Source organism: Harpia harpyja, chromosome 5 (assembly GCF_026419915.1).
Source record: "Harpia harpyja isolate bHarHar1 chromosome 5, bHarHar1 primary haplotype, whole genome shotgun sequence".
In the NCBI taxonomy this organism is placed as follows: domain Eukaryota; kingdom Metazoa; phylum Chordata; class Aves; order Accipitriformes; family Accipitridae; genus Harpia; species Harpia harpyja.
The window spans coordinates 51798217-51826158 of record NC_068944.1 but is presented as its reverse complement, the minus strand read 5'-3'; the positions used below and the strand labels follow the sequence as shown (position 1 = coordinate 51826158).

The window sequence follows — 27942 nt, the reverse complement described above, 5'->3', positions numbered from 1 at the left end:
CCCCGCCCCGCCGTCCCTCCTCCCCGCCCCGCTCCCATTCATTCCCAGCCCCTTCCTCTGCGCTCCTTTCCCTTCCCCGGCGCTGCCGGCCCGGCCGCCTCCCCGCCCTCCCCGAGAGCCCGGCAGCGGGAAGGGCCCTTCGCGCCACAGCCATGGCCGCCGAGGGGGTGGACGAGCGCTCCCCACTGCTCTCCGCGCCCGGCTCCGGCAACGTCACCCCCACCGCGCCGCCCTATCTGCCGGACAGCAGCCCCCGAGGTAAGCCGCCCGCCGCCGGGCCGCCGCCCCCGGAGCTGTGCCGGGCCTGGGAGCGTGGGGGGGACACACGGGTGCCGGCCCGGGCGCCGCGGGGCTGGCGGCGGGGCGGGGCGGGCAGGCCCTGAGGGGCTCGGCGGGGCCCTCGGGGCGGGGGGGGAGCGGGACGGTCGCGGCGGCGCGGGGGCTGCCCCTGCCTTTGTCGGCGGGCGAAGGTACCGCCGCGGCGGAGCCGGGGGTGACGGCGGGGCCGGGCCGGGAGCCGCCAGCGGGGGGGAAGCCCTCGCCCTGCCCCGGCGGCGGAGGACGAGCTGGGGCACAACAGGTAACGCCGCGGAGGGCCGGGTAGGCCGTGCTCCGCGCCGCGCTCCGGCGTGAACTCTTCAGAAGGGGGGGGGGGGGGGAATAAAAAAAAAAAAATAATTGTTTGCAGTGGCAGAACGAGCCCGAACCGGTCTGCTTATTGTAACTCGCTCGCATGTCGGAGCTTGCAAGGTAATTGTTGGACTTCGGTTCCCCCACTAATTAGGAGGAGGATTAAGTAAAAGATCCTTAGCTGTGCACAGCTGAACTCGGCGCAGCGAGCTGCAGGGAGGCAGCTAGGAGAGGTGTAACGCAGACGCGTCGAAGCAGACTACAGTACGCGCATCTCCGTTTCGTCTCCGGTGCCGGCCGAGGGGCGTTCGGCAGGAGATGCCCGCTGGTCCGCCCCTGCTCTGGCAGCCAAATTGAAATAACGAAGGGGCTCTGTGCAGTGCGGTAGTTGAAGTCCAAAACCACTAGGCTGTCCTTGCAAACGCATTTCAAGGCCATAGCTGGTTTTGGCTTTGTTTTTGAAGCGAGTCAGATACTGTGGTTACAAATCCGGAATCGTGGCTTAACAATATGGTGTTAACTTTCCTGCGCAGACTTAGGAAAATTATCTTGTTGATTAATACTGAATATTTAGTAAGTAGGTGAAAAAAATTTTACTTGGAAAATATAAATCAGGAGGTTTACAAAATACATTAATAGATTCCCCCCCCCCCCCCCCAGTTAAACATTTTAGAGCAGAAAGCGAGGGGGGAGAAAGCTGAAGGAATCAAGACTAAATGAGATTAGTGTAGCTTTGCTAGCAGTAGCCTTTAAAATGTAAGATTACAGTCCTGATCTCACTGGCTCTTTCTTAAGGGTTTTTATGTAACTGTATAGATTTATGACATATGTATGTAACTAGAGTGCTGTGAGTGAGCATCTGTCTGTTTTGAATAATATTTAAACTTGTGGAAAGCTAGTCCTCTTTGCCTTGATAGGAAAATGTATTTCAGTTAGTGCTGTAGCTGGTGTTGATTCTTTACTTTCATTTGAATTGCACGAATGAGTATTGGCCTGAAAAACAGCAGAGGTTAGGTTTTGGGGTTGGTGGTTTGATTTTTTTTTTTTTTCAATCACATTCTATAGGATTGGTATCATCCCTTAAGTTTTGTAGTTTAAAAAAAATCCAGAAATCCACCTTAGTTTAAATTTTGGTATTCAATGTTTTTATTCTTAGTAGTCCTTATCCTGTAACTATTACTTTTGTGTATACTTCAATCTGTTTTTAAGAAGGTCTTTATAGACTTAAAAAAGTAATGAAAATGCATTAGAATAGTGACTCTTGCTTGAACTCAGAGTAAGACTCATGACCTGGAAACAAGTTGGACCCCAAATGCTCCTTTCAGTCAGTAGCTGTGTCCTGCCGTGCCTTCAGTCCATGCCTGTAACTCATGTTAACTAGCTTGGCACTGGTGGTGGGGTGTGGTGCCTGAGACAAGTGGCTTGCTCCCAAAAATGAGGAGGGACCATAGAGCCGTCTTAAATGTCAAACATTTCTTCAGAAGTTGAAGATCTCTTGTTTGATCAGTCCACGAGCAAGCATACTAGGTAGCACTTAAAGCTGCTCTACAAAACTTATAAAAAGATATCTGCAGAACAAAATTTTGCAGAGCTGTGACATAGACCCTGTAGCTGTAGTTTCCTTGCTCTGTCAGTTATCCTTAGTGAAAGGATCTATGCAAGGTAAACCACCTTTTCAGTCTTTATCCCTCTCCCGAGTGCAAATCTAGACACAGAGGGAAGAAGCATTCTCATGGGGCGATGGGGTTTGCTTCCAAACCCCTTTCTGCAGAGCTTCCTTGCTTAACATCACCTGACTGGTATGGAGCGGCAGAGGAAGGAGGAAGTCCTTTGCCCTCCAAACTACCACCTGAATGTACAATAATAGATTTATCCCTGTAATTATCTGTGGTGCCCAATATGTCATCCTGAGCTTTAAATTAGAGAGGCCATGGTTTGAAAGTAGCCTCTTCTTCTCTTGTTGGGCTGCAGCTGAGACCCAGCTGACCCTTTTCAGTGTAAACTGGTGGGTGGTTGATTCCTGGTAATGGTTCAGTGTTTGTTCCTAAGGGTGGAAGTAAGTAAGAAAAATCTTTTCAATGTGGATGCAGGGCACGGTATTTAAGAAACTTTTCACATAGACAGAGGGTGGGACCATCAGCTCTGCTCCCTGTAGTAGGGCTATTCAGTGCTTTTTTTTCTCTCCCCCCCCCGGCTTTCTCAGGTCTTAACTACCTGTCTCTGACAGATCACCAATTCTTTTTCCCTTACCCACCCCTTCCCAGGTCAGGATAAAGATTTTTTTTTTTTTTTAATCAAATAAACAAAACAAATCCCAAACCAAACTCATTTCTGTTTGACCCAGGTAAGCTGCAAGTGGTTCCCTATGGTTTCTGCCCTTCGAATACCAAGGGAGGAAAGTGCACAAGCACGACAAGGAATTTCTAAGGTTGAATATGTAATATCTTCCACTGCATCTCTGTCCTGTGGGGCTGAGGAGGGAATCGTAGGTTAGAGTCAGATGTACTGCATGGTAGGCACTCTGGTAATTTTGCTGAACTAACTACTGTTGGTTTTTTGTTGTTTTTTTTTTTTTTAAAGAAAAACTGATAATGTAGCTGTAAACCAGTATGTCAGCAGCAGGAGATTCAGTATCTCATTAAATGTGTCCTGAAACCTCTGGTGTCTACGTGAAACTTGCCTACCATCCAGTCACATGCAACATGATGGACCTTTATGAACTGGTTTTAGATGTTATAGTTAGCCTGAAATTCAAGCTGTCAAAAAAAAGTCATACCAAAGTATGTTAAAGTGCTTTGAAACCTTTTTATTAAGGGGTAATGAGCAATGAACTCTGAGACAATGGCTTTATTTTCCTTTTCACTTCTACCCCCAATAGTTTCTTTAAACTTAATTTTGGTGGCTTTTGCTGGTTTGTTTTTTGGAGCTCTTCCAAGTGCACTTTTTCTTTAAGCATGAAGGTTGCAGTGCCAAGATACCTCTGGCTTTCTGCTCCATAGCAAGTGTTATTTGCTGCAGTACCACTCTGAAAAGCAGCCATTATTAGCTTGCTATCTGAAATTTGCTGAGCCAGCAGGACAGGAACAGTGAGGCTGCTTACCTGGAAGCTGAGCAGCTCCAGTATGAGGCTGGAGAAGTGGCTGGCAGTGTTTGTAGGTGCTCGCACACCTCATCTAGCCAACTTGCAAAATCCTGAGTTGTCACTTACAAGTAGGGTATAGAATATTACAGATGTCTAGAAGGGTATAGTTGTCAGTTCTTAAAGTATTCCAGGATCGTGGAAAGCTGAAAGGCTGGGGGTGTGTGTGTGTGTGTCTTTTTACTTTCTAGTACCCTTTAAGATACTGTGTGCCTTACCTTAGTACAGCTGCCCTGTGCCCAGCTGTTAAGGGTTGAGAAGTTGCACTTTAAATGGAGAGGACAAAGCAAAGAAGTTCTGTAACATGAGTGTTGCTTTTCAGAAAAGCAACCTCAAAGCTGGGATTGAACTGTAGGGGTGTCTTGACAGAGTTTGGTGTTCAGTCTGCTGGACGTGCGTTTTGTTTTATGGCTACCTATTCTCCTAGCCAGAAAGTGCGTCAGCTGCTGGCTGCAGGAGCAGTTAAGCAGCCTGCTTATGGCCAAAACCCCCTTGCAGCAGCCTTGACTTTGCCACTTGCAGCTAAGACAGTTGTTCCCATCATCCAAATCTCAAACCTGGTTTCTGCAGTGGTCTAGTAGGCTTAAGATTGTTTCCAATTGCCAAAGTGTGTGTGGCTTGGGGTTTTCTTGTGTGTGTTTGGTTTGTTTGTTAGTATCTTGTAACATCTCCTCTCTTGCATGTGGCAGTCTTGTACTGAAAATAGGGTATCACAGTACTGCAAAGTATTGGTGCTGTTAAATTTTTGACTAGATGCTGTATTTTCTCAGAATGTAAATACTCAGAGAAAAAAATCAGAACAACACTCTTAAGTTACCTGATGTTTCTTAAGGATGTTGGTTTCTGCAACTGGTGTATCAAAAGCTGAAGGTGTTCACTTGCTCAAGTAACAGAGCATCAGTTTGTATGATTACTTCAGAACTGCATTGTGGTGTATAAGTTAATTTTGTTTTTTGTCTGAAATAATTCAAGTATGTTGGATGGGATTCTGAGACCATGAAGGTGTCTACCTTCCTTCCACTGCCTCTGAGTTAAAATCAAGTGTGGGTCCAAATTGTTTGTAAGCCAGGTAGCAAAGAGAGAGAGAGCACTGAACGGCAATGCTACTTCAAAGCTTTGTGATGATTTTTGGATCTGAAGGGCAGACAGGGTTTCTTGCATCCCTCCAGCTTATGACATTCACTTTAAAACAAAGTGAAGGAGTGATGAGTGCTTTCTTATGGGCTTAAATTTAATACTTGGGCTTGTCAGCTTTGATAGCAGCCGATGATTTCCCTTGCCACCCCCCAGCAGATAGTATGCTGTTCAGTGCTGTTTGTAAACTGAAAGTAGGCTGATCTCCCACTGCTTCTCTGAAGATTTTATTGGCTGCTTGGATATAATTATGAAATAATTTACTGAAGTCCAAGGCTGCAGAGTAATTCAAACTATTAGTATAAAAAAGTTAACTATGAACTACTAAATGTGCCCATTCCTTATCTGCTTACCTGAAGAGCCCTGAACTTCTCGATGAAAGAAAAGCTGGTGCTATTACATGCCAAATAATTGTGGTAATAAGCTTGTGAGAGGTTGCTGTGTTGAATTGTTTTCATTCCATGGATTCTTAAACAAACCGAGAAGGATCTTGAGCGTTTCCTCCCTGGTTTGTCAGGGGCTCAGGACTGGCAAAGCTGAAATCTGCTCCTCCATGGGGGCCTGAGGCCACTATATTCTCCCTTGTGTTAGCCTGTCCTAAGTGACTAAAGACCTCCTTGTGCATCTGTGCTTTGGCTCTTGGACAACAAAAATCTCTGGAACCCTTAAAAGCAGAAGCTCTTAGGGTTCAGTTCATCTTTTTTTTCTTCCAGATAGCATAAATTTGCTGTTGTTGCACTCAAAAAAGAAGCACTTCATGCCACTTCCCATCTAAGACCTGTTTCCTTAACAGGACTTTTCTGTATTTTTACCTGTAGTATTTGTTACTATATGAGAAACACTTTCCTGTTTCAGTCTCTCCAGATGTTCGTAAATGCTGGTTATGGCTCTTCTGTCTACTTGTGTCTTGTTTTATCATCTTTGTTTTTTTCTTCAGAGGCCAATCTCTGGTTGCTACTAATCTGTGGTGGGTTTGGGGTTTGTTTGGGGCTTTTTCCCCCCTTTTCTAAAGACTGTAAAATGTTGGTTTGAAAATAAAGTTGCATAGATGAGCCTTTTGTCTGATCTGTTTTTCTGGGGTGATTTATGGTGTGTTTGTGTTGCTGGTATGCTTTATGTACGACTACAGTTGATGTTTGTGTACACAGAAGTTGTGGGGAAGGGGAAAGCAAACAGGTTTGTCTTGTGTTTATACTAATTAACTTTGATTTTTTTTTTTTTTAAATATTTTTTTCTTTTTTGAGGCTGTGACTGTTAGAGACTATTTTTGCTGATGGTGGTTTAGGATCCCCGGTTTGGTTTTTCAACTGAGATTTCCTCATGTCTTGCAGCAGAGCTTCCTCCTCCGTATACTGCTATTGCAAGTCCAGATGCCAGCGGTGTTCCTGTAATAAACTGCCGCGTGTGCCAGTCGCTAATCAATTTGGATGGCAAGCTACACCAACATGTTGTTAAGTGCACAGTTTGCAATGAAGCTACGGTAAAACGGATTTTTAGCGTTTTCTTTTTGTGGAGGGAAGTGGGGGGAGGTTGAAGTATGTCATTGGTAGAATTTGTGTCCTCAGTGACAAAGGGTGAGTCCCTTCCTGCCAGCCCTGCAAAGGACCTGTCAGCACAGCTGACTGCTAGTGTAGCTAGCTTGCAAGTGCAAGGGTTGCTGGCACAAGAATGGTCATGAGCTGTTAAGAATAAATCTTTGTGCTGTTGAGCTGGCTGCACAGGATGTTTCCTTCTGAGGAGGACAAAAAGCAAAGATGTTGTTTAAGTAATTACTCTTCTGTAAAGAAGGGTGAAACTGGTTTTGGTGGGATGAAGAGAAGAATTATTTTAAGAGTGGAAGAAACAAAGTAACTAACCCACACCTTTCCCTGGATGTATGCTTTCCTCCTGCAATAGTATTTAGTCAATTTGTTAGCTTGCTAACAGACCACAACACAATGATTTTGAAATGCATAAATTGTAGGTTCTCTTCCAGTGATCACAGACCTTTTTGTTCCTCCTCCCCTTTTCTTAATTCTTCAGTATTTGGCCTCATGCTTCTATTTTTTTTCCTTCCTTCCAGTTTTAGTTTCAGGATCTGATACTGTAGCACTCCACAGCTACTGGGGGTATTTGCATGAAAAACACTGGATTGGATTTATTTTATGAAAAGAACTTTAAATGATGTCCAGAAAACAGGAAGCCTTAAAACTGTAGGAAAACTTTTTTTTTTTCACTTAGAGAGTAGAGAACCTGCCATTAATACTTAATTTCCCTGCCAATATATAATGTTTCGAGCCAAACAAAGTATCTTGTAGTTTTTGATTGGCTGTATAAAGGGGACCCAGAAACTTGACTCCCAGATTGGAGAAGGATAATTTCAGTACAGTTTAAAATAAGATTACAGTTCAGTGATGTCTACAAATTCTCTTAGTGACTGAGAACCAGACTGTGATTCTTTCACTGTCGAATAAAGCCATTGTACCAGGCGAGGAGGCTTGTTTGATGTTTTCACTGTTTTTAAAAAAATATACTACTACTGAAGCTCACATTTAAAAAAAAAAACAAAACCAAAAAACCCAACTAAACTGAAGTCTTGAATTCTTCATTGCTAAAATATGAATGTTTTTTCCATTAGTTTGCAGAATCTCTTGTTTGTTCTAGTGAAGAAACTTGCACTTCTTCCTCTGGGAAGAGAGAGAAAACTTCTAATTTTGTCTTGACTCTCAAGTTTCCTCTGTAAGAGGAACTGTATTCCTCTGTTAGCAAGAACTTGTCACTGAAGTCATTCTGCTTTGTCATACTGTTATGAGGAAAAAAGTGAATTGCTATGACTTCTGATGTGTGTTCCCTGGTGGGTTTTTTTTGTTTGTTTAGCCAATCAAAAACCCTCCTTCAGGGAAGAAGTATGTTAGATGTCAATGTAACTGTCTCCTTATCTGTAAGGATACGTCTCGGAAAATAGGCTGTCCAAGACCAAACTGGTAAGAATAAAAAACTGTAAGTGCCTTGAGATAGTTTTCTTTAAAGCAATGGTGTTCTTTGTGTTGAGTATTTAAAACTAAAAGAGGTTCAAGCCTGGACCTCTGTACGTGGACACTTACAGAGCATTACTGAATTACTGTAGAGACAGGTTGTACTAGTGTCAATTTTTAATTTCTTTTTTTTTTTTTTCCTAAGATTAAAGAGGAAAATTTTTTTTATTTAGTGGTAGTCTCAAATGTGTGTTTCCCATTTTAGCTACTTCATAAAGAAAAAATGGTATAAAGAACAATGGAGAAGAAAATAACTTCTTGTTTCTGGGACTTAACATTCATAATTTCTTGCAAACTTAATTACTGTAAACAAACAGGTTGGCGACTTTGCCTAGTTCAGAGTGGGGACTTCAGAATGAAATGGTAGATGGAGCAGTAGGTTGGCTTCAGTGCTGTCCTGAGTTTTCAATCTCCTCTCAGTTTTTGACTTTAATTTACACATTTGTTATAAAAGAAACATGTGTGATTGCCGTAGTGAGCATTCTTACTGGTGGGCTTAGGGTGTTAAAGATCCCACCGAGGTAGGAGTAATTTGATTGTAAGTGGTGCAGCTCTAACAAGAGGAATTGAGATGAAGGCTAGGTCTGCGGATACATGAATGGGAGCTCTACCGCACCAAGTGTCTTAGTCTCCAGTCTGTTGGCTATTCTGGTTTTGAAACATAGTTTGAGACTTGAGGGGACTTTTTGTTTTTTTAACTAATGCAGCATTGGGGAAAACTTCAAAACATTCCAAATATTTTCTGAAAGTGAAAAGATGTTCATGGGATACTTCAGTTGTAATACATCATATAGTTGGTAACAAAGCTGAATCAGAACCTCCCTAATTTTATTAAAATAATTTCAAAAGTATGTATCCTGGCAGTTTCCCTAAGATAGCCTATGTATTTGTCTTACTAGAAGATGAGCAAAATTGGGATACTTTGAAGGAGAGAGTTGGGAGTATACCCTAAATGGAAGGCTCCAGATTGAAGGGAGGCCATCCAGAATACAATTTTGGTTGTATATGGAGAGAGATGCAGTGCAAGTTAAATAATGCTTTAATTTTTCCCTTCACTTTTTTCATGCTAGGAAGTCTGATCCTCATTCTGCTTTGAGTTGGTTAATTTGGGTACTATCATTTTGAATGGACAAATTGTATAATTAAACTGGAAACACATTGAACATAAAAGCAAATACTACAAACAGTTTTTTTGAAGTAAATTGATTGCATTTAGTCAACCTGGGATAGTTTTCTTTTTTAGTTCACTCAATTTGAATGAAATTTTTACTGTACAAATGTGGATATGCTGCTTATATTGACACAGTTGTCAGTAGTGTGGGAAGGAGGAGTATCTGACTTGGGAACGAGAACTAGGTTATGGAAGAGTCCTTACTCTTTCTACATGTTTCACATGGGTATGTACATTCCAAGTCATGGGCTTGCTCAGCCTGGGTATTAAGATTTCATTTTCCTGAGGAGTGTTTCTGCCATATGATGGCAAGTCTTTGATCTCTACAGGGTTGTGGCTGATCTTATAGTGAAAGAGAACATTTTCAAAACTGAAAAGGAAAACACTTTGGAGAGAGACCAAAACTGGGTGCATCATTTGTTTAAAAAGCAGATTATGGTTTAAAAGTGTAAAATTTTCAGTAGTGACTGAGCTAATTGCTTAAACGCATTGTCCTTCTCTTTTGCTAGCTTAATTACATGTACATCTAATGTTCTTAACACAGTAGACGCATCATTACTCTTGGTCCAGTAATGCTGATCCCAGAAGAGCAGCCAGCTCAGCCTGCCTTGCCAGTTCAACCAGACGGAACTAGAGTGGTATGTGGGCACTGTGGAAATACGTTCCTTGTAAGTAAAGCACCAGATTCTCCTTCTCACCTCACTGTGCTGTCCCTCAAACTATTTGTCGTAAGCGCTTTTAAGAGCATATTGCCTCACTCTATGGCATTGTCGAGGAACTAAAGCTGCTTCTGTGCTCATATTGCTATGGATGTATGGTCTGTATTTGCTTATCTTTACACGTTTCAGGAAAACTCTTAACAGTCTTTCTGTGCATGCATGGATAAAGCCCAAAGTCAGTCACACTGCTTAGTGATGTGAGAGTGGACGGTGCTGGAAAAGGAAGTTATGCTTCCAGGTTCTGTTTAGGCTTGCATTGATGGTTATGTTCTGCAGTGGCTAAGAGACCAGTTCTGCCATTGCTGTATGGACCCCTGAAAGCTGTTTGTTACAGCACTTGCCATTAGAGTATCTGTCAGTTGTTATGGAACTGGAGATTTTGGTTTATATGTGAGGCTGACAGTTGATCCCATTTTTGAAGTGGAAGAATGCAAGAATACTCTTTTGCTGTTGAACTGTTTGCAGCCTTTTACATGGATAAGGGGTTGCCATACTTGAATTTTGATTTAGGAAGAGTCCCTGCAATACATACCAGTAAGTTAGCTTTAGCTTCATCAACGAATGGTGCTAGAATGTTTGTCAGGTTTGTGAGTTATGGCAAATGCCTAAGATGGCTGGTACAGCTGAAGGACCTGCATAGTCACCAGAGTGATGTTAGGTTCCTGAAACAAAGGAGCGTAAGATATGTAAAGGCCAGAGAATACTCGAGGGCATTTTGTGAAAGGAGAAAGGAAGCATAGGGGATGGCACTCCGTGTTGGCTTGTATCAGCAGTGAGAGAAGGGTTTACTTGTGATGGGCTCTATAATGGAATAGACTTGTTCCTTCACATCTTTACTTCGTGTATATGGATTGGTGAGGTGCACAGTAATGGCTTAACTACTATAGTAGATGATGAATGCAGGGAGCAGGAGATGGCTCTTACGCTTTTTTTTTTTTACAGGGGATCGAGGGATTTGATTATGAATCTACAAGTAATGTAGTATCTGAGAAACCATTAAGAGACATGCATGAGAAATAGTCTATCTACTAATTCCGCCTATATATTTAAAAAAACATATTCCTATTATAATCTTTGCTGAAGAACAGTAGTCTGTAACTGGAGATAGCTGGAGTGGGTTTTCTGTTTGTTTTTTTTTAAATGCAAGTCTACATGTGACCTTAACTAGTAAGAACATTGTATGCAATATAGAATAATGTTACTAACACAAAACTGCTGGATCTATGGAAGAAGGCTGTCTCAAGTACATATTCTAAACCAGGAATCTTTTATTAAAGGTTGCCTTTTAGCTTTTTTTTAAAATATAGTAGCATGTTGCAAACTTAAGTACCTGCATGAACACTGTAGTTTGATAGAGTCTCGTAATTTGATTTTGTAATGCAGTTATGTTTTCTAGCACAGCTTTGAAACTGCACAGGCAAAAGCAGTGCTGTAGAAGAGTTACGGTACTAAGTTTTAATGTGGTCTCTTAACAGGCCATCTCTACTATGTGATTTTATTTTATTTTATTTTTAATTAGGAGAGTCAGTGTTATGGAGTAAAATGTTTATTGCTAAGCTATTGGCCTATCTTTGGGGGCTTTCGTAAGCATGGGAGTTTTATTTATCTCCTATTTACTTTCTGTAAATGCAGCCCAAATGAATTCTGTAGTTCACACTATGAACTTCTTCAGGTGAACATAAGGAAAAAAAAAAAAGCTATACCCATAAAGGCTGGTTTTGCCCATAACTACTACTGCCTTAAAAGACTAAGTTTTCTAATTTAGAATTGTGCATGTGACTTCAGATCTGATGGTTGCTTTAGGGAACCGCATCGTTTTTAATTCCTATAGTCCTATCTGCCAGTAAGACCAATTTACCACTTCACAATACACTGAAAAGAAACCCTTAAAACCATTAGAAATTTGAAGATTGTATTCTTTTATGATGAGTTATCAAGAAACAAACCCTTTTTTCTCGCTTTACACAGCTTTCCCAACACTCTTTTGCTTCTGCCTTTTTCTGTTACTAAGTTTGAGATTCTGCAAATAAATTTTTTTAGTTAAGAAAAATCAGAAAATTTGGGGGGGTTGAGAGTGAGCAGAGAAGCAAAAAATAGAAGTGCTTTAGCCAGCCTGGAAACTCAGGGTATTTCTGCCCTTTGAGGTCTCCACATTGTAAAGCAAATACGCAATGCTAGATGCATCTCTCAGCAACTTTGTAAGGTATCTCCTTTACTTTACATGGCAGTTAAAAAAAAAAAAAAAAAAAGACAAGCAAAGCTAGAATCCCTGGGGTGGAAAAGTCAAATTGTCAGTTGCTTGTTCTGTGCTCTTTTAAGAGTGTCAACTTGTTCACCACCTTTCCAAGAATTTTTTTTTTTTTTCTCCCCCCCCATGTGAAAGCGTAAGTATGGGCTGTGCTTTCCCTGCCTCTGCACACGGGGGGTGTGTTCATAAATTATTAGAAGCATGCTCCATGCTATGGAGTGCCTTGAAGTTTTTCTGTCTCAGCTGGGAGAATGACTTAGTACTGAAGTGATACTGTAGCTGAACTATCACTAGTTACTCACATTTTGTTCATCAGATTATTTTTTTCCTTGGGTAACTTGATAGGGTTCTCTTCTGTGTTAAGGTTTCCACTGTTTCTAGCAGATTTGGAGTTCAGACAAGTGGAAAAAGGGGTAGAATAGACAAGGAGGGGAGGATGAAGGTTTAACTGTCTTGCTAAATCGCAGTCTGATCCAGTTTGGGCTTTTTAAGAGCTTCTGGACTTGGGCTGTGGCTGTTAACTGTTTCTGTCAGCAGTAAGTTATTCCCCACAACCCCTCTCCCAGGGGCCTCTGCCTGTGATGATTTGTGGCTGTCGGAGGCTGAGTTGCCTTTGGAAATGGTGGTGGGCAAGGGAGGACTGTCCCTGTGTTGTGCCCCCCTCTGCCATCCTCCTGCTACCATCCTGCTTTCAGAGAGACCTTAAGGACAAGAAGCCAGGAGCAAGCTATGGAAGCCACAGGCTGGAGACTAAGCACTGTGGTTTGTCAGTTGTGCTCTCTCAATTTTATTTTTTTAAAAGTAATCAAATATGAGAAGTATTTCTTCTAAAATAATTCAATAGAAAACCCTTTAAATTCTTTAGAAAACTAAGAAATGTTTTAATCCACAGAAGTATTTTGCTTTCCCAAAGGACCTGGGGGGAGCAGAGGGCAAGCTTTTTTTGGCAGAGCACCTGTATGTAGGGATGTGTGTGTACATATGTATATATGTCTTTTTTCCCCTCTGTCTTGTATTGAACACATTGAGAACTATTTTAGGCTCAGAAGGAAGAAAGTTTGACATATTCTTCTAGTAAATCCCTTGATGAATGTCTGGTTTTGTCCACTGTTGAAACATTTAAGAGCTCTCTGAAATCCTCATCTGTGTTTCAGTACATCTAACCAGGGATTTGGGCTATTGTTTATTGTATTGTTTCAATGGGAAAAATACAGTTTGTATTGTCAGCAGGGAGCTAAATTTCATGTAACTGTAGCCTCAAGTTTTCTTAACAACATGACTCAAGATTAGGTACTTTAAAGCTCTCTGGAATATGGGTAAAAATACCAGCTTTAAACATGATTTAAACTACTTGTTAAACCCACCAAACCTCCAAGAATTAGAATGTGCATGAAAATAACCTTTCCCTACTGTGCTAATGTAATCTGAATTCTTGTAGTTTGAATGTCTTGTTGCATTTTTGCTTTTTTTTTTTCTGCAAATATTTCTGGTATGTGCAGAAGGCATCATAACAGTGCTTCTCTTACTTCCATGTAACTCTCAATGAAAACAGGTTATCAATACCTCTGTTTTTTCTGTCAATATTTAGAGCCCAAGTGCATTTCAGTTTGTATCCATTAATAATTAAGGCTAATAATCAGAAATCTTAAAATAAATAAAACTCTAGAAAGATCATTAATGAGTAACTTTGGATACGGAGTTGCCTAGCCTGGAATAAAACTAGTGTACAGGAGTGAAGTTGAATTACAAATACAAAAAATATAAGCCCTGGATTTAGATTTGCTTCTATTTCTGGAATTGCCATTTAAAAAGCTGAAACAACAGCTCTGAAGAGGCCTGTCTCCATCTTTGGTACTGACAACCGCACCTTATCCCAATTTTGCTGTGTAGAACTAAGCGAAACTGAATATTTTTGACAGGGATGCAGGCAAATAGTTAACTTGCTCCTCTGGCAGGAATGTGGAAGTAGAATTAATGCTCCTAAAATGCATTGCTCGGGTGGGGAGTATTACAGAAGCTTTCCTTTTATTAAGGGATAAAATACAACTGTGCTAAATCAGTTTGGCCAAGTCTTTGTAAACATATAAATTTTAAAGAACAACTATGTAACTGATATTGTAATTGGATACTTCAGAACCAGGAAAAAAATGATGGAGAATTAGCCCCATTAGAGGTAAATAAAACTGAGGGAGACCTTCAAGAGGCAGGAAAAAGCACTCTCAATGCTACAGATCAGAACCTTGCTCACAGGAAAACCTGCTTATACTGGCAAGGCATTACAAGCCACATCCTCTTTCTTTGCACATAAAATCATAAATTCATTCTCAGTGTTTAAATGGTGATGTGCTGTAGCTGGGTCCTGTTTTCCATACAAGGATGGGCTCTGATTTTGGTTTGTGTTTGTAGCAGTTATAACAACACTATTCACTTCAGTAGACAAACTTCTGATTTCTCACAGAGATAAGGAGGATCCGAATGGAGGCATTGGTGGTCTGTGCTGTGGCTTCTTCCCCTGCTAGTAACTTGCAGTGTGACTTTTGCATAAATTAGGAGCGGAGGGGAGAGGAGAATTATATTTCACCAGGAAACTGTGCTAACTACCTCCAGTTGAGAAAGGCAGCAGAAGAGAGCTGTAATTACAATATAACTGCTTACAGAGTGAAGAACAATAATCTTACCCCTTGTTCAAGGCAAACATGTTTAAAATGCTTGTTTAATACTTCTATTATCACAGGATTAAATTAACAAAACCTGCTGGTTTTAAATGAGTATATGACCGTGTATCCTCTGGTTGAGGTAGTTCTAGGCATTACCTTCACTAAGGCTGTTTCCCACATAGGTTTTAGTTTGTGCATGGAAGGTTATGACCATACCATGTATGGTTTTATATATCACCTTTTTAAAATATCATGTAAGTAGCCAATAGTGTTCTCTATTGATATAAAACTTATAAAGACATCTACTTTCTAAAATATTCTTTAGCTAATCTTTCTGTGCACACTTAGTTTTCACAAATGATGCGAGTGTTGGGGAAAGATGGGAAAATGCATCTATCTGTAATTGTGCCAAAGAAAACACATTTGTTTTGATTCAGGGTGTATTCATAGTCATGGAAGTAAGAGAAAAAACTGTATTAATATTACCATGTTGCTTATACTGCGCCTGTGGATGAAACCACATTACGTCAAGCGAATCTTATAATACTGAGGCAAGTCATGGGAAATGTTCACATGGAAATCCCAGTTCTATGTTGTCACTGACAAAAGGGCATCACATTTATGGAAGAAAGCAAGAAACAAGTCAAAGAAAGCCTGAGAAGCAAAATGTTTTCACAGTGACATTTGGCATGAAGTACAACAAACATTTTCTCAAGCCAGTTTTTCAACCTTTTTATTTTTTCCTTTTACAGTGGATGGAACTGAGGTTTAACACACTAGCAAAATGCCCACACTGCAAAAAAATGTAAGTTCTCTGAAAGCAAGGTTACATAAATTAACTGTTAAATAAGTTGCCAGTGTTTCTTCTGTAAAAGTCTTTTGAGTAAAATCTGTCTGTTGTGCTGATTATTTTGCCGTGCTCATCTGAATTTCAAGGCTAAAGAGCATGTTATGTGCACATGAATTCTCCACTCTATGCACAAATCGGTAACTTTGACAAATCCAACCTTCCAACTTGCATTTTGTTAAAATGCTCTGATTGAATTGCTAGAGGCAAAAAATAAGCTGCTAACAATAGACAGGAATGTGTTGCTAAAATTAACAACTTACATCCTTGAAATTTTACCACTTCATGCAGTTAATCAGATGTCATGTTTAAATGCAGAACTTTGAATTGCCTTATTGTAAAAGGAGGAAAGGAAATAATCTTGTCTTAATTTGAAAGAGGTTTTACTGATTTCATAAAACTCAACTAACTTGTGTTAAGCTTTTTAATGCATAGCTTGTTTAATGTTTATGAATTACTGTGGAATAACTTGTCTATTTGTTATTACTTCAGTAAGAGGGAGAAAAATTAGAATACAAGAGCTGTAAAAGTTTTTTATGTTTTGGCTTTTGTTTGGGGCTTTTTGTTAAGTATTTGTTTGGCCTTTCTTATCTGAGGTCCAGAATACTTAGTTTGAATTGTTAAAAGCTACACTACTAACATACTTTAAATTTGTTTGGAATCTCAGCCACAGGGTGTGAAATAAGACTTAAAAATATTACTTCAGAGACTTTCTTGTCCTGCTGATTTATTTAAATATTTGTCTTTCTTTGATAGGCAAGTGCGACTTCCAGTTAAAGGAGCAAATGTGTTTTCCACTGGGAATGGAGAGCCACAGCTGTGTTGCATGTTGTAGGAAAACGATCAGGTCCCTTAGGAAGCAGAAGGCTTAGGATAAATGTGCTGTAGGTGTTGGCATGGCTTGGCCTTCAACAGCGATTGAAATCTTTTACTGGAGTATTTGATAGAGAAGTCAGTCTTGTGGTGTGTTTAATGTCAGGAGTGTAACTGATGGGGTGTGGAGTAGTGGATATGTTCTAGTTTGCTTAGGTCAAATAAACTCACAGTCTTGATGAGATGTTGCTCTGCAGGGGTGTTTTTACTGACTCTAATTGCATTCAGCCTTTTCAATCCTGGGGGGAGGGGCTGTTGTTTTTGTGGTTTGGTTTGTTTGTTTTTAAACTAATTGCAATTATGCTTTATATTTTATCATGTCTGAAAAACTGAACATGACCCAGCAATGTGTGCGTGCAGCCCAGAAAGCCAACCGTATCCTGGGCTGCATCAAAAGAAGTGTGGCCAGCAGGTCAAGGGAGGTGATTCTGTCCCTCTACTCTCGTGAGACCTCAGCTGGAGTACTGCGTTCAGCTCTGGAGCCCCAACATAAGAAGGACATGGACGTGCTTGAGCAGGTCCAGAGGAGGGCCGCGAAGATGATCAGAGGGCTGGAGCACCTCTCCTAGGAGAATAGACTGAGAGAGTTGGGGTTGTTTAGCCTGGAAAAGAGATGGCTCTGGGGGCACCTTATAGCAGCCTTTCAATACTTAAAGGGGGCCTACAGGAAAGATGGGGAGGGACTCTTTAACAAGCAGTGTAGTGATAGGACAAGGGGTAATGGTTTTAAACTGAAAGAGGGTAGATTTAGATTAGGTATTAGGAAGCAGTTCTTCACTGTGAGGGTGGTGAGGCACTGGAATAGGTTGTGCAGAGAGGCTGTGCCTGGCCCATCCCTGGAAGTGTTCAAGGCCAGGTTGGATGGGGCTTTGAGCAACCTGGTCTAGTGGAAGATGCCCCTGCCCATGGCAGGGGGGGTTGGGACTAGGTGATCTCTGAAGTCCCTTCTAAACCAAACCATTCTATGACTCCATGTACACTTGATAGCTGACCTCAGCTTTTTTCTTGACTGTCCTTAGGTACAAAATTATTTGCCATTTGTTTTTTTTTGTTGGGTTTTTTTTTTAAGGTTAAACAAAAACCCCAACCCCAACAATAACAAAAAAAACCCCACTCCAAGCAACAGACTAAAAGTCATACGATGTGATCTTTTGGTTTGTCTTCTGTTGATTTATGTTGCTTGTATTTTAAAATCCAGCTGGAGTCTAAGGATTTCTTAGTATTTTTTTCTATAAAGTGCAAAGCATGTTATCTGTATGTAATAAAACCAGAGCATCTCTGCAGTGCAATTTGAGAAAATTACAGCTTGCGTGGCAACTGAATTGCAGAATACAAAACAAATTTTAACAAATTGGCATTTCTGTCCTTGGGTTGAGGATGCAAACTATGGAATGTTGTAATTAGCTTTGAATGAATTGCCTGGTGTCTTCCTGCATGTCATGGTTTAACGCCAGCCAGCAACTAAGCCCCACATAGCCGCTTGCTCACTCCCCCACAGTGGGACGGAGGAGAGAATCAGAAGGTAAAAGTGAAAAAAACCTCATGGGTTGAGATAAAGACAGTGTAATAGGTAAAGCAAAAGCCGTGCACGCAAGCAAAGCAAAATAAGGAATTCATTCACTACTTCCCATCGGCAGGCAGGTGTTCAGCCATCTCCAGGAAAGCAGGGTTCCATCACATGTAACAATTACTTGGGAAGACAAACACCATCACTCCGAACATCCTCCCTTCCTCCTTCTTTCCCCCAGCTATATATGCTGGGCATGATGTCGTATGATAAGGAGTATCCCTGTGGTCAGCTGGGGTCAGCTGTCCCAGCTGTGTCCCCTCCCAACTCCTTGTGCCCCCCCAGCCTCCTCGCTGGTGGGGTGGGGTAAGGAGCAGAAAAGGCCTTGGCTCTGTGTAAGCACTGCTCAGCAGTAACGAAAACATCCCTGTGTTATCAACACTGTTTTCAGCACAAACCCAAAACAGCCCCATTATAGCTACTGTGAAGAAAATTAGCTGTATCCCAGCCAAAACCAGCACACCAGATTTGAGATGTGATGTTCAGGAGTTCTGCGCTTCCAGCAGCATAAACGTTCCTAATGTATGGATTTAGAGCACAGCATAGGTGAGGCAGAGCTTTGAGTCATGATGATGGAATCAATAACTGCAGTAACCTGCTGCTTTCTATCAGCCCTTTGTCAGAGGTCGTCGTACCTGTAGCTGAGTAGTCAGAAGGGAATGTAGGGTTCTTTATTTCAGCTTATTAATGCAAAACTACTTTCATTAATAGCTGACTAGTTAGATGCAAAACTATTCACTCCTTCTGTTGACTCAGTTGATGATTGTCACTGAAAAAAGGACAGTGTAGACTGAGGCAAAAGGCACCTTGAATCACTGCAAGAGTAGGTTTTTCAAGAAGACATCTGCTGAGACTTCTAGGTTCTCAAATAATTTTCATGATTTTGTTTCAAATATTTGTTGTTTCTTGTTTGTTTTTTAGTCCCATCTACCTGCTACCATTGTGGTCACAAATTTATTGTTTTGTGATATACTTTTTTGTTGACTGTGTCATCGTGTCCCCGCCCCCTCCCAAGTAACTTTTTTTGCAAAATAACTTGGGAAATATAGGACATAAGTTGTGATGTGGAGAATAAAATCACTTATTTGGTAAATAACCAAATCTCTTTAGAAATGGACTACAAACCTGGTCATGCCAGTATAGGTAAGGTATTTGCAGAAGCCCTAGTGATGCGTAGTGGTCTGCCTGACGTGGGCCCTTAGTTGCACATTATGTACTGCATTGGGACAAGAAATGTAGGTAATGAGGAAATTGTTGCAATATAGTTTTATAGTGTAGAGGATGATGCCTGGGAATGTGGGAGAAACTGTTTCTTTTTACTGTTTTAGTGTTCTTTTGTGTTTCAAAATACAAAAGACTAGATGCGTATCAGCCTGCTTCCCAGAAGGGTGAGAGGTTTAAGGAAGGCTTCTGGTATTTTTCTCATTAAATGATGGAGAAGAAGCAGAAACTGGTTTTTTGGCTGCCGCTCTCTTTCCTAAGCTGTATATTAAGTAATCTAGAAATGTCAGCATCATGAATTCAGTTACTAGAAGGAGAATTGAATAGTACAAGTTTTTATTTCAGAATGCCAAATCTTTTCCCCACCCCCACCCGCCTCTTTAGAACCTACTTATTTTTCTTTTTAAGTTCTGACAAAATGATGGACCCTAATGAATTTATAACACTTTTGCCCCATAAAGTCTGCAGGACCTTTAGGAAAGAGAGAGATGTTGGAACCCTGTCACTACTGTGGAGGCTAGTTTCAGCAGTGCTATTCACCTTCAAAATACTGGCATTTTGATCTTCCTCTTAAAAACCTTTCTAAAAGCATGTCTGAAATCCTGGCAATAATTCCTATTATTTGGAGCACAAGCAGACCCTGCATTCTTTCCTGTACTACTCCTTTAATAGCCTCCTTCACTTGTGGCAGTTTTCCCCTCTTCTAATTACTGCCTGATGCTAAATTGGCTTTGGTGTCTTTTATATCTGCTGCCGCTGCCCAAAGGTCTGGCAGGTGCCTTTCCTTCCTTAGCAGCAGCTCAGAAAGAAAGAACTGCTGCCTTCTGCATAGCTCTGTAGTGAGTTCACCCTCATTAGTCCCACAATGGAAACAGCTGCTTCTGAGACTTAAAAATGTTCTTTTAACCCCAGTTTTAATATTTCTGAATGTGCCTGTTAAAGTTGCCACAGTTGGTAGGGTTTGGGTAGGGTTTCAGCTTTCTTTATTCAGAGTTAGTTTGGGGGGTTTTATGTGTAATTTGGGGGGGGGTAGAGGGAAACCTTACTATTTAGAGTGGCCTAGTGGCTAATACCACTGTTGGGAGATGAAAAATTATGATTTATTGGGATTGCTAAATATTCCCAGGTCTGTTATATGACCATAGAAACTTAATATATTTATTTCATCTTTGCTTTTTGTGGAAAGAGAAAGACAGTTAAATTAAGACATTCTTTACATTTCCTTTTTGTGGTATTTGAGGTGATGGTTTCTACCCCAGCCTTTCTTACTGGATAGGAGAGAACAGAGCTTGAGAGAAATATGGATGGGAAATACACACTGCACCTGCAATATTATGATTACAAAACCAAGACTGTAAGTCAGACAGCTCTGAAAGGGAAGGTCTCTTTCCCAAAATGAACTTTGTCTCAGTGTGAAATACACAGTGCAGTAAATATCATGCATGTTTTAGGTGTATTGAACATGACATTTCTACCAGCTTATCTTAAGGTATCCAGCTCTGTAATAGAATTAACTTTCTGAGTACGTAGCCAGGAAATCCTGCAAAGGAGGGAACCTAAGGTCAGTTTGGCAAGCTCAATGCTCATCAGTTCAGCTTTTTGGAGAAGTCTTCTCCCTGTCCCCTTTTATAAAACTCCTGTTTTGTTTGGTTTTTTCCCTCGTGTAACTTGGAATCAGACAACATACCCCTCTTCTAGAATGGCTGTAGAAGTATTTAGGGTGGCTTTTGGGGAGAGTGTGGGGGGGTGTGAGAGTGTGGTTAAGATACCAGTATTTCCCCAATTGGGAATTCTCCCACCCTAATCACAACACCCCCTCTCCCCGCCCCCCCCCCCCCCCCCCCCAATCCCATCCCAAATGTGTATGGTGAGGCTTTCAGTAAGAAGTAATTTCCCCTGGGAAATTAATGAGCAGAACAGGTTTGGGACTTTCCCTTTTCTTCTGAAAATGTGTAACAGACGGCTTGTGAGTGGTCAACTGTATTCAACACTTGCCTTGCAAGATAAAGCTCAGCATGTTAGCTTGAGGACTGTGGTTTGGTTTTGGGGTTTTTTTTTTGTTTTTTTTTTTAATTTCCTTGGAGCATTTTAGAAATTCCTTGTAAAGAAATAATATTGGAGTAAAGCTGCTTAAACCAATCTATTTGAAGGCTTTCTAAGATGAATGCTTAAAAAATTCTAGTCACATGCTAAGCATGAGGCCTTACTATGTGGTTAATTAACAGGAGCGAGAAATTTGGTCAGTCATATGACAGATGCACTACTTCAATAGTTCAGCAGTGTTTTCTTCTGTTATACATTTATCTTGAATACGCTGAACTATCATGAGATAAAAATTACTTTCCCTTGTATCTTTGAACACAGAGTACAAGCATCCCAGTATTTCCAAAGGCATGTTGATCTCCCAGAATGGGATGAAGTACTTAACTAATGACAGCATGCTTCAGGATGCTTCAAAACTACCTCTAAGATAGATGGTACATATTTTTTGAAAGCATTTCTGCCTCTAGTCCTTTCAATGGACCTATGTGTTCACTGTGTTTCAATGGAATTAAATCATGTTTCTATTTTCCTCATTAGTATAGCAGTATGTGATTACAAATGTGTGACTCGATGTATTTGCTAAACAACGCTGAGCATCTGGAATAATTTTTCTAACCTGCAGTAAAGAATGTAATGTTTTATTTGCATTTTATATTCTGTTTGACTGAAGCACTGTAATAGCTTAACATAGCAGGTAGAGACAAAGCTATCTGTCTTGGAGTTCATAGTCTAGATGATGAGGGACAGAACTTCCAGGGGATTTATTTACCGTGGTTGTCAGCAGTGATTTGTGCAGCTCGTGTAACTTGTGGTAGAACTCTAAAAGAAAACTGGAAAGTAAAAAGAACTTGTCGTGTTTTTGAAGTTACTAATACTGAGTTAAATGCATCTAAAGAATTTCAGTCTTCAGAAATGTTGAACATGAAAAAATTTTCATGTTTGTCACTAAAATGGTTTGGGTTTTTTATCTTCAAGAAATGGGGTAGAGTTTAGCCACTCAACAGTATTGAGTGAACTATTCCAGGAAATAGTGCAGGTCATTACTGTTAATGACATTTAGGGGTGGGAGAAGTGATTTCTAGTTACTTAGATGCAGTGAATGTATTAAAGCCATGTATTGATGTATTAAAAGTCTAAAGGGCATCTTACAACCTACATAGAAGCTGCAAAGAAAACTTGGGTTTTGTAATCCAAAGGCTATTCAAGATAGTTATCTGGGTGCACTGTGGATATAGGAGGTAGACACACTCAAGCTGTAGGTGTGGCACCACTCTCTTTGTTGTAAGCACCTAAATTTTTAGATACTAGATAATCTTCACCAATAGTTCCACTTTAAAACAAAGATGTAGACTCTGTCTTTTACTGCTTGGTATAATTCTAGACTTTGCCTACAACTTTATAAACTTAAGGTGGTGTATGTGTATTGCCATTCTCTTCCCCTCCCCCCATTTAGACTGAACAGTTACTATTTATGTAGTTTGTTTATTGTTGGTTTGGGTTGTTTTTTTAAATTTAAAATACCATTTATTTTCTAACAGTTCTTCTGTTGGAAGTGCACTGCCACGGAGACGCTGCTGCGCTTATATTACAATTGGAATGATATGCATCTTCATTGGAGTTGGATTAACTGTGAGTGATGTACTATGATATACTTGCAACTGTGTGCGTGGGGGTGTGTGTGTGTACAAAGGAGCTCCCTTGGTTGACCAGCTCTTCTTTCCCCAGCATTTGAGTAAAACCTCCCAAGTTTGTGTAGTTTTTGTCACCTCTATTAAAACCAGGGACTTAATCATCTGAGTTAGCCAGAAAAATGAAATGTTCCTTAAAAAAATGTTCTGGCACTTCGAGAGTCTCTTCTTCCTGATGTTAAATTTGACTCTTCATCTCTCTCAAAACTTCAGTTTTATGAAAAATGGTTTTACTTCACTGTAGAAATACTGGAACATCTTGTTCTTGCTAGGGCTCTCAAAATGTCCAGGTTTCCAGAAATACATATTGCTGTATAGCCAGGAATGTAAGTTGCACTGCAGTGGAGGGGAATAGGATTCCAAAAGTTAGAAACATGTATATGCCTTTATAATTTGTACAAGCTATACAGAGTAAAACCAGATAATAAGCTATTATACAATCTGAAGGCTCGTGTTGTTGTTGCTCTATTACTTGGAAAACTGTCTGGCTTGCTTGGCTCTGAAGTATCTGGTACTGGTTATTAGAGTCAACTTTCTACCCAGCAGTCCCAGAAAAGTACATATGAGGAAATAACCTGCAGTTGAATTCATATGTGTGAGTCTCATTATACCTATAACTTGCGTTATAACTTGAATAATTTTTTATTATTAAATAAAGCTTAAATGAATTATGAAGGATTTTCCAGTTTCCCTAATAAAAACAGTGACAGCCAGAAATAAAAACAGTGAGACAGATTTCTTTTTACATTATTTTTTTAACAACCTTACTGAGTTTGAAAATGATCAAAATGTTTCTCCATGAGGTGTGTCCAGAGGCTTGTGTAGCTTCCATCCTTGGAGTTTTTTGGGACCCAGCTGGGTTAAAACCCTGAACAACTTGGTCTGACCTTAGAGTTGACCCTGCTTTGATTGGGAAGTTGGGACTAGAAATGTCCCGATGTCCCTTCCAAGCTCAATTACCCTATGATTGTGTAAAACTAAGCTAATAAAATATCTGATTTATCCTTAACAGAGTAAAAAAAGGTGCCAAAATGCCGCTTCTTAACATAATTTGCTCTTCAGGGAAGAGCAGATAGTGCTGTATGTTTGACACTTTCGTTTTCTCTTTTTAGGTTGGTACACAAGATTTCGCCAGGCGGTTTCACGCAACATATGTTTCTTGGGCTATTGCTTATCTCTTAGGTTTAATCTGCCTCATTCGAGCCTGCTACTGGGGAGCCATTAAAGTCAGTTATCCAGAGCACAGTTTTGCGTAGAGAAATTGTTAGATTATAGCAGATGAACATCTAGTAATTCTGGATATTACATCTTGGACACTTTTAAAACCTTTCCTGTAAGGATTCCATTCTGTTTAAAGTAGTTTTAAGACTGGGGGTCTCTAAGAACAAATGTTCATTGCACTACATAATATGCAAATAGTTTGTTTTGCTGCTAGATTCCCTAGCTCTGAATACTAAAGCTGTGTTTACATGTTCATAACTCTGTCTTTATAGGTGTTGAATTTTATTTCAACAGACAGTATTAAGTTTTACATTTCCTTTGTTATGTTAAAATCCGTCTGCCATTTTTCTAGATGATCAGTAAGAATTCAAAAGCAAGAGTGTTTATAAGTGTTTCTACAGTAGCTTCACATTTGTACTTAACATTTTAACTAAAATTATATTAAAGTGGCTTGCTTTAAAACCTAAGCAATAAGCATTTTGCTTGAACTGCTTACTGTATCTTTTGCCTAAGATCATAGTGACCTTATTCAGGAAATGAAAGTTATGAGTGTACTTCAAAAGACTGACACTGTTGCTAGAGAGACATTTGTAAACACTGTATGCTTTGAGATTTTTCAGGTAGAGAGATGCTATTTTGGTAGTCCAGTAAAATTTCCATTTATCCAGGATTGGATTTCAGTTAGGATAAATGATTTCTTCCCAAGGATCCTGGGACTTAGGTGTTTGGTTTTTTTTTTTTTAACTGGCAAATCCTAAAAGCCATGCTCGGATTATGGAACTTAACTCCACTTATTCATACAAGTTCCTTTACAGGGTCTAAGGGAAGCATTTCATATGACTTGTTTCGTAATACTTCAGTGTCACGTAGGTGACAATAAGATGGTGATGGGTTGCCTCTTACTTTCCTCTGATCGTGTCAGGTTTTCCCTGTTTCGGAGAGTTATGCAGTGGTCACTGCAAAGGGAGACACTGTAAATTCACATTAACTGCTGTAATAAGAAAATGAGTAAACTATTACTTGGACCATTCCATCAAAGTACATCTAGTCAATTTAGCACTGACTTGCTAAGAGAATACGGAGACATAAAGTTTTTTCTAATGATGTATTCACAAAGGATTGAGGGACCAGTTCTTGCACTGCCCATCTTTATAGTTTTAAACAAGTTTTTGCTAAATTTGGAAGGAATGTCCTGAGTGATTTAGATGACTGTAGTAATTTAGATAATGGGGTCAGATGGGTAAATTAATGTGGATGTTTCAGGGATACATGTAATTTAAATTATCTATGTTCCTGCTAGGACAAAATGATATTCAGATAAGGATTTTGGAGCACAATAAATGTAAATGATCAAAGTGTAAATGATCTGTCTTTGTATGATGCTAAATGTATAAAAGCAGTAGCTCAGGATTACAATGTACCTTTTACAAATAAACTAATAAAGAAATAAAGATTATTATTCAAACTTAATATATTTTGTTATTTATACATAAATAAAAATACCCAAGTGGAAGAGTTTCCTAGTATGATACAGGAACAACAAAGGTATTGTGCAGCAGAGGCGGGCTCTGCATTTTTGCCAAATGGCAGCCTCAGGAATGTAAGAGAGCAAGAACAAATTGCTGGTTTTTTGATGTTTTGGGAAGAACAAGGAAGTAAATAAGGGATGAGACCACTGTTGGGATTATGTCTTCTTTAGTCAATGGCTTATTGAGGGAATATGGTAATATACTTTCTTCTTTTCCTAATGCTGTTTACATCCCTTCACTGGAGGGATTTGCTGTGCTTGTTTGCATCTTAAACCTTTGAATACTCTTTCCAGTTGTCTTGTATTTCAAAATACTGCCTGCCCTCCACATCCTGAAATAAAGTAGGCTGGGGCTGTGCAGAAAATCATCCACTGCTTTTGTAACTTAACGGGTGGGAGAGCCTGGGTATAATGTTACATTACTGAATCAAAGGAATTTGTACTTTTTTCCCCCCTATGTTAAGCTGTACTTTCCTATCTTGTGTTTCTCCTTTTTTGTCTTGACCTTTTTGAGCAGAAGGGAAGATACGTGGACAAAGTAATTTATTTTTGTCTGGATCAGGATAATAGCACGATATTTGCTACTGCTTTCTTTTGCAAAGTGAAACATTTTAGTTACTTCTGTAAAATATGAAATGTATTGTGTCATGACATTTCAACCACTTCTGGGTACATAAGAATCATGATATTTTAACCAAGTAAGAAAATTAATGGTAGAATCTGAAGGGCCCCTACAAGGGACTTGAATAGATCTGGCTATTTGTGGAGTAGGCTTGTTTGCAGACAGTCATGATGTTCTGTGCTGAATACATCTCAATCCATTGAACTTCTCTAAATTTTAAGTTAACAAAAATAAAATAATCCTGTCCTGTGCATATTGACCACTATAATCATAATCGCTTATTTCTTCCATTGGCTTTTAATAGTCTTTTCCTCAATGTATTATTTTTGTGTTAGATGGGGGACGAAGCTACCCAAATTCACAGTGAAGGGCTTCTATGCTTTCAGGTTTTATTTTCCCCTTCCTTACTCTCTTTCTACTCCTTCCCACCAAAGAGTTTTTATATAAACTGAGTGATGTTGACTAGGAAACACTTCAGACCTTAAACTGTGTTTTATTTTTTAATTACAAACCTACTGATGAGTGAGTGTTTTACTGGTTTCATTTGTACTCCTCATACATGTTGATAATAAATACTAGGGGGTAGTGTTTCTGAAAATTAGATGATCAGGAGATCTTTGTCATGAGTAGCATGTTGAAAGAAGCTAGAGGTTTCAAATCAGCCCAATAAGAAATGTACCATGAAGTGCTTGGAGAAGATGCTGAAGCAACCATGGAGTCATTATTGGTTATTACTGAGAAATGGATGATGAGTAATATTTGCTTTTTCCTAGTCTTTCAGACATAGCGTATGTCTTCACAAACAGGGAAAGCCAAGGCCGCACCTTAACGTGAAGTGGCAGAAAATCCCTGTAACTAACTAGGACTTGAATAATAAATAGCAAAGCAACATAGCAGCAAAGATGATTTGTCATGTTAGATCAATCTAACTGCCTTTTCTGACAAGGCAGAAATACTGCACTGAATGCAATGTGCCCTCTAAAAATATTTGTGAAATGTTCTTCCAAGCAAGCTTGAGAACATCAGTAACATTATTCAAAGATAGCGATTATCAAACTGGAGGATGTGGCAAATACATGCCAGCTATTTGGAAATACTTAATATTTTTGTAAAGTTAGTGTGCTGTTTACTTCATCTATTTGACTCGTAGCTGACAGAAACTGAGAGCAAGCTGAACAACTGCATTAAGTTAACCCATCCTGTTTTCCTATTTATTTTCCTTCTTATGTGTGATTCAGATTTACAATGCCAGGGACTGAGCTTTCCCTTTGAAAAAATTTGTTGTGGAGTAGTAGTTAGTTGTTGAAGAAATTACTATCACTTAACTACTTGCGATAGAAAATTGTAATCATATCCTTTAGTATACTGTGTAATGTTTGAAAGTTGGACTCTCATTATATTAAATACCCCTTCACACCAAAGATTATTTTCTTTATAGTGGAGTTATAAACCACATTTGTCTCATTAGCCATATCAGATTATGTCCCCGTTCCTCAGCCTTCCAGTTGCGTCCGTCCCTATACCATGGCTCAGCAGCAGAGCTGTACTGCCATAAGAGTGTCAGTGACTGCACTGTACACCCACCACTGGGGTGGGGGCGGGAAGCCTGCTTGAAAGTTA

General features: G+C 39.9%; 1 protein-coding gene across 2 annotated transcripts; it reads left to right on the top strand.

The window, feature by feature from the left end:
- Positions 1-25642, top strand: PIP4P2 (phosphatidylinositol-4,5-bisphosphate 4-phosphatase 2). Of its 2 annotated transcripts, none has more exons than XM_052787823.1 (7): positions 1-258; positions 6238-6383; positions 7760-7866; positions 9633-9756; positions 15465-15517; positions 22802-22892; positions 24064-25642. In XM_052787823.1, exons 1-7 carry the CDS (start codon positions 153-155, stop codon positions 24205-24207), a joined length of 771 nt encoding a protein of 256 aa, XP_052643783.1. In that variant the 5' UTR covers positions 1-152; the 3' UTR covers positions 24208-25642. The 2 variants fall into 2 exon arrangements, with proteins under 2 accessions (XP_052643783.1, XP_052643782.1); XM_052787822.1 differs by having other exon boundaries at positions 5-258; positions 6235-6383.
- The last annotated feature ends 2300 nt before the right edge of the window (positions 25643-27942 follow it).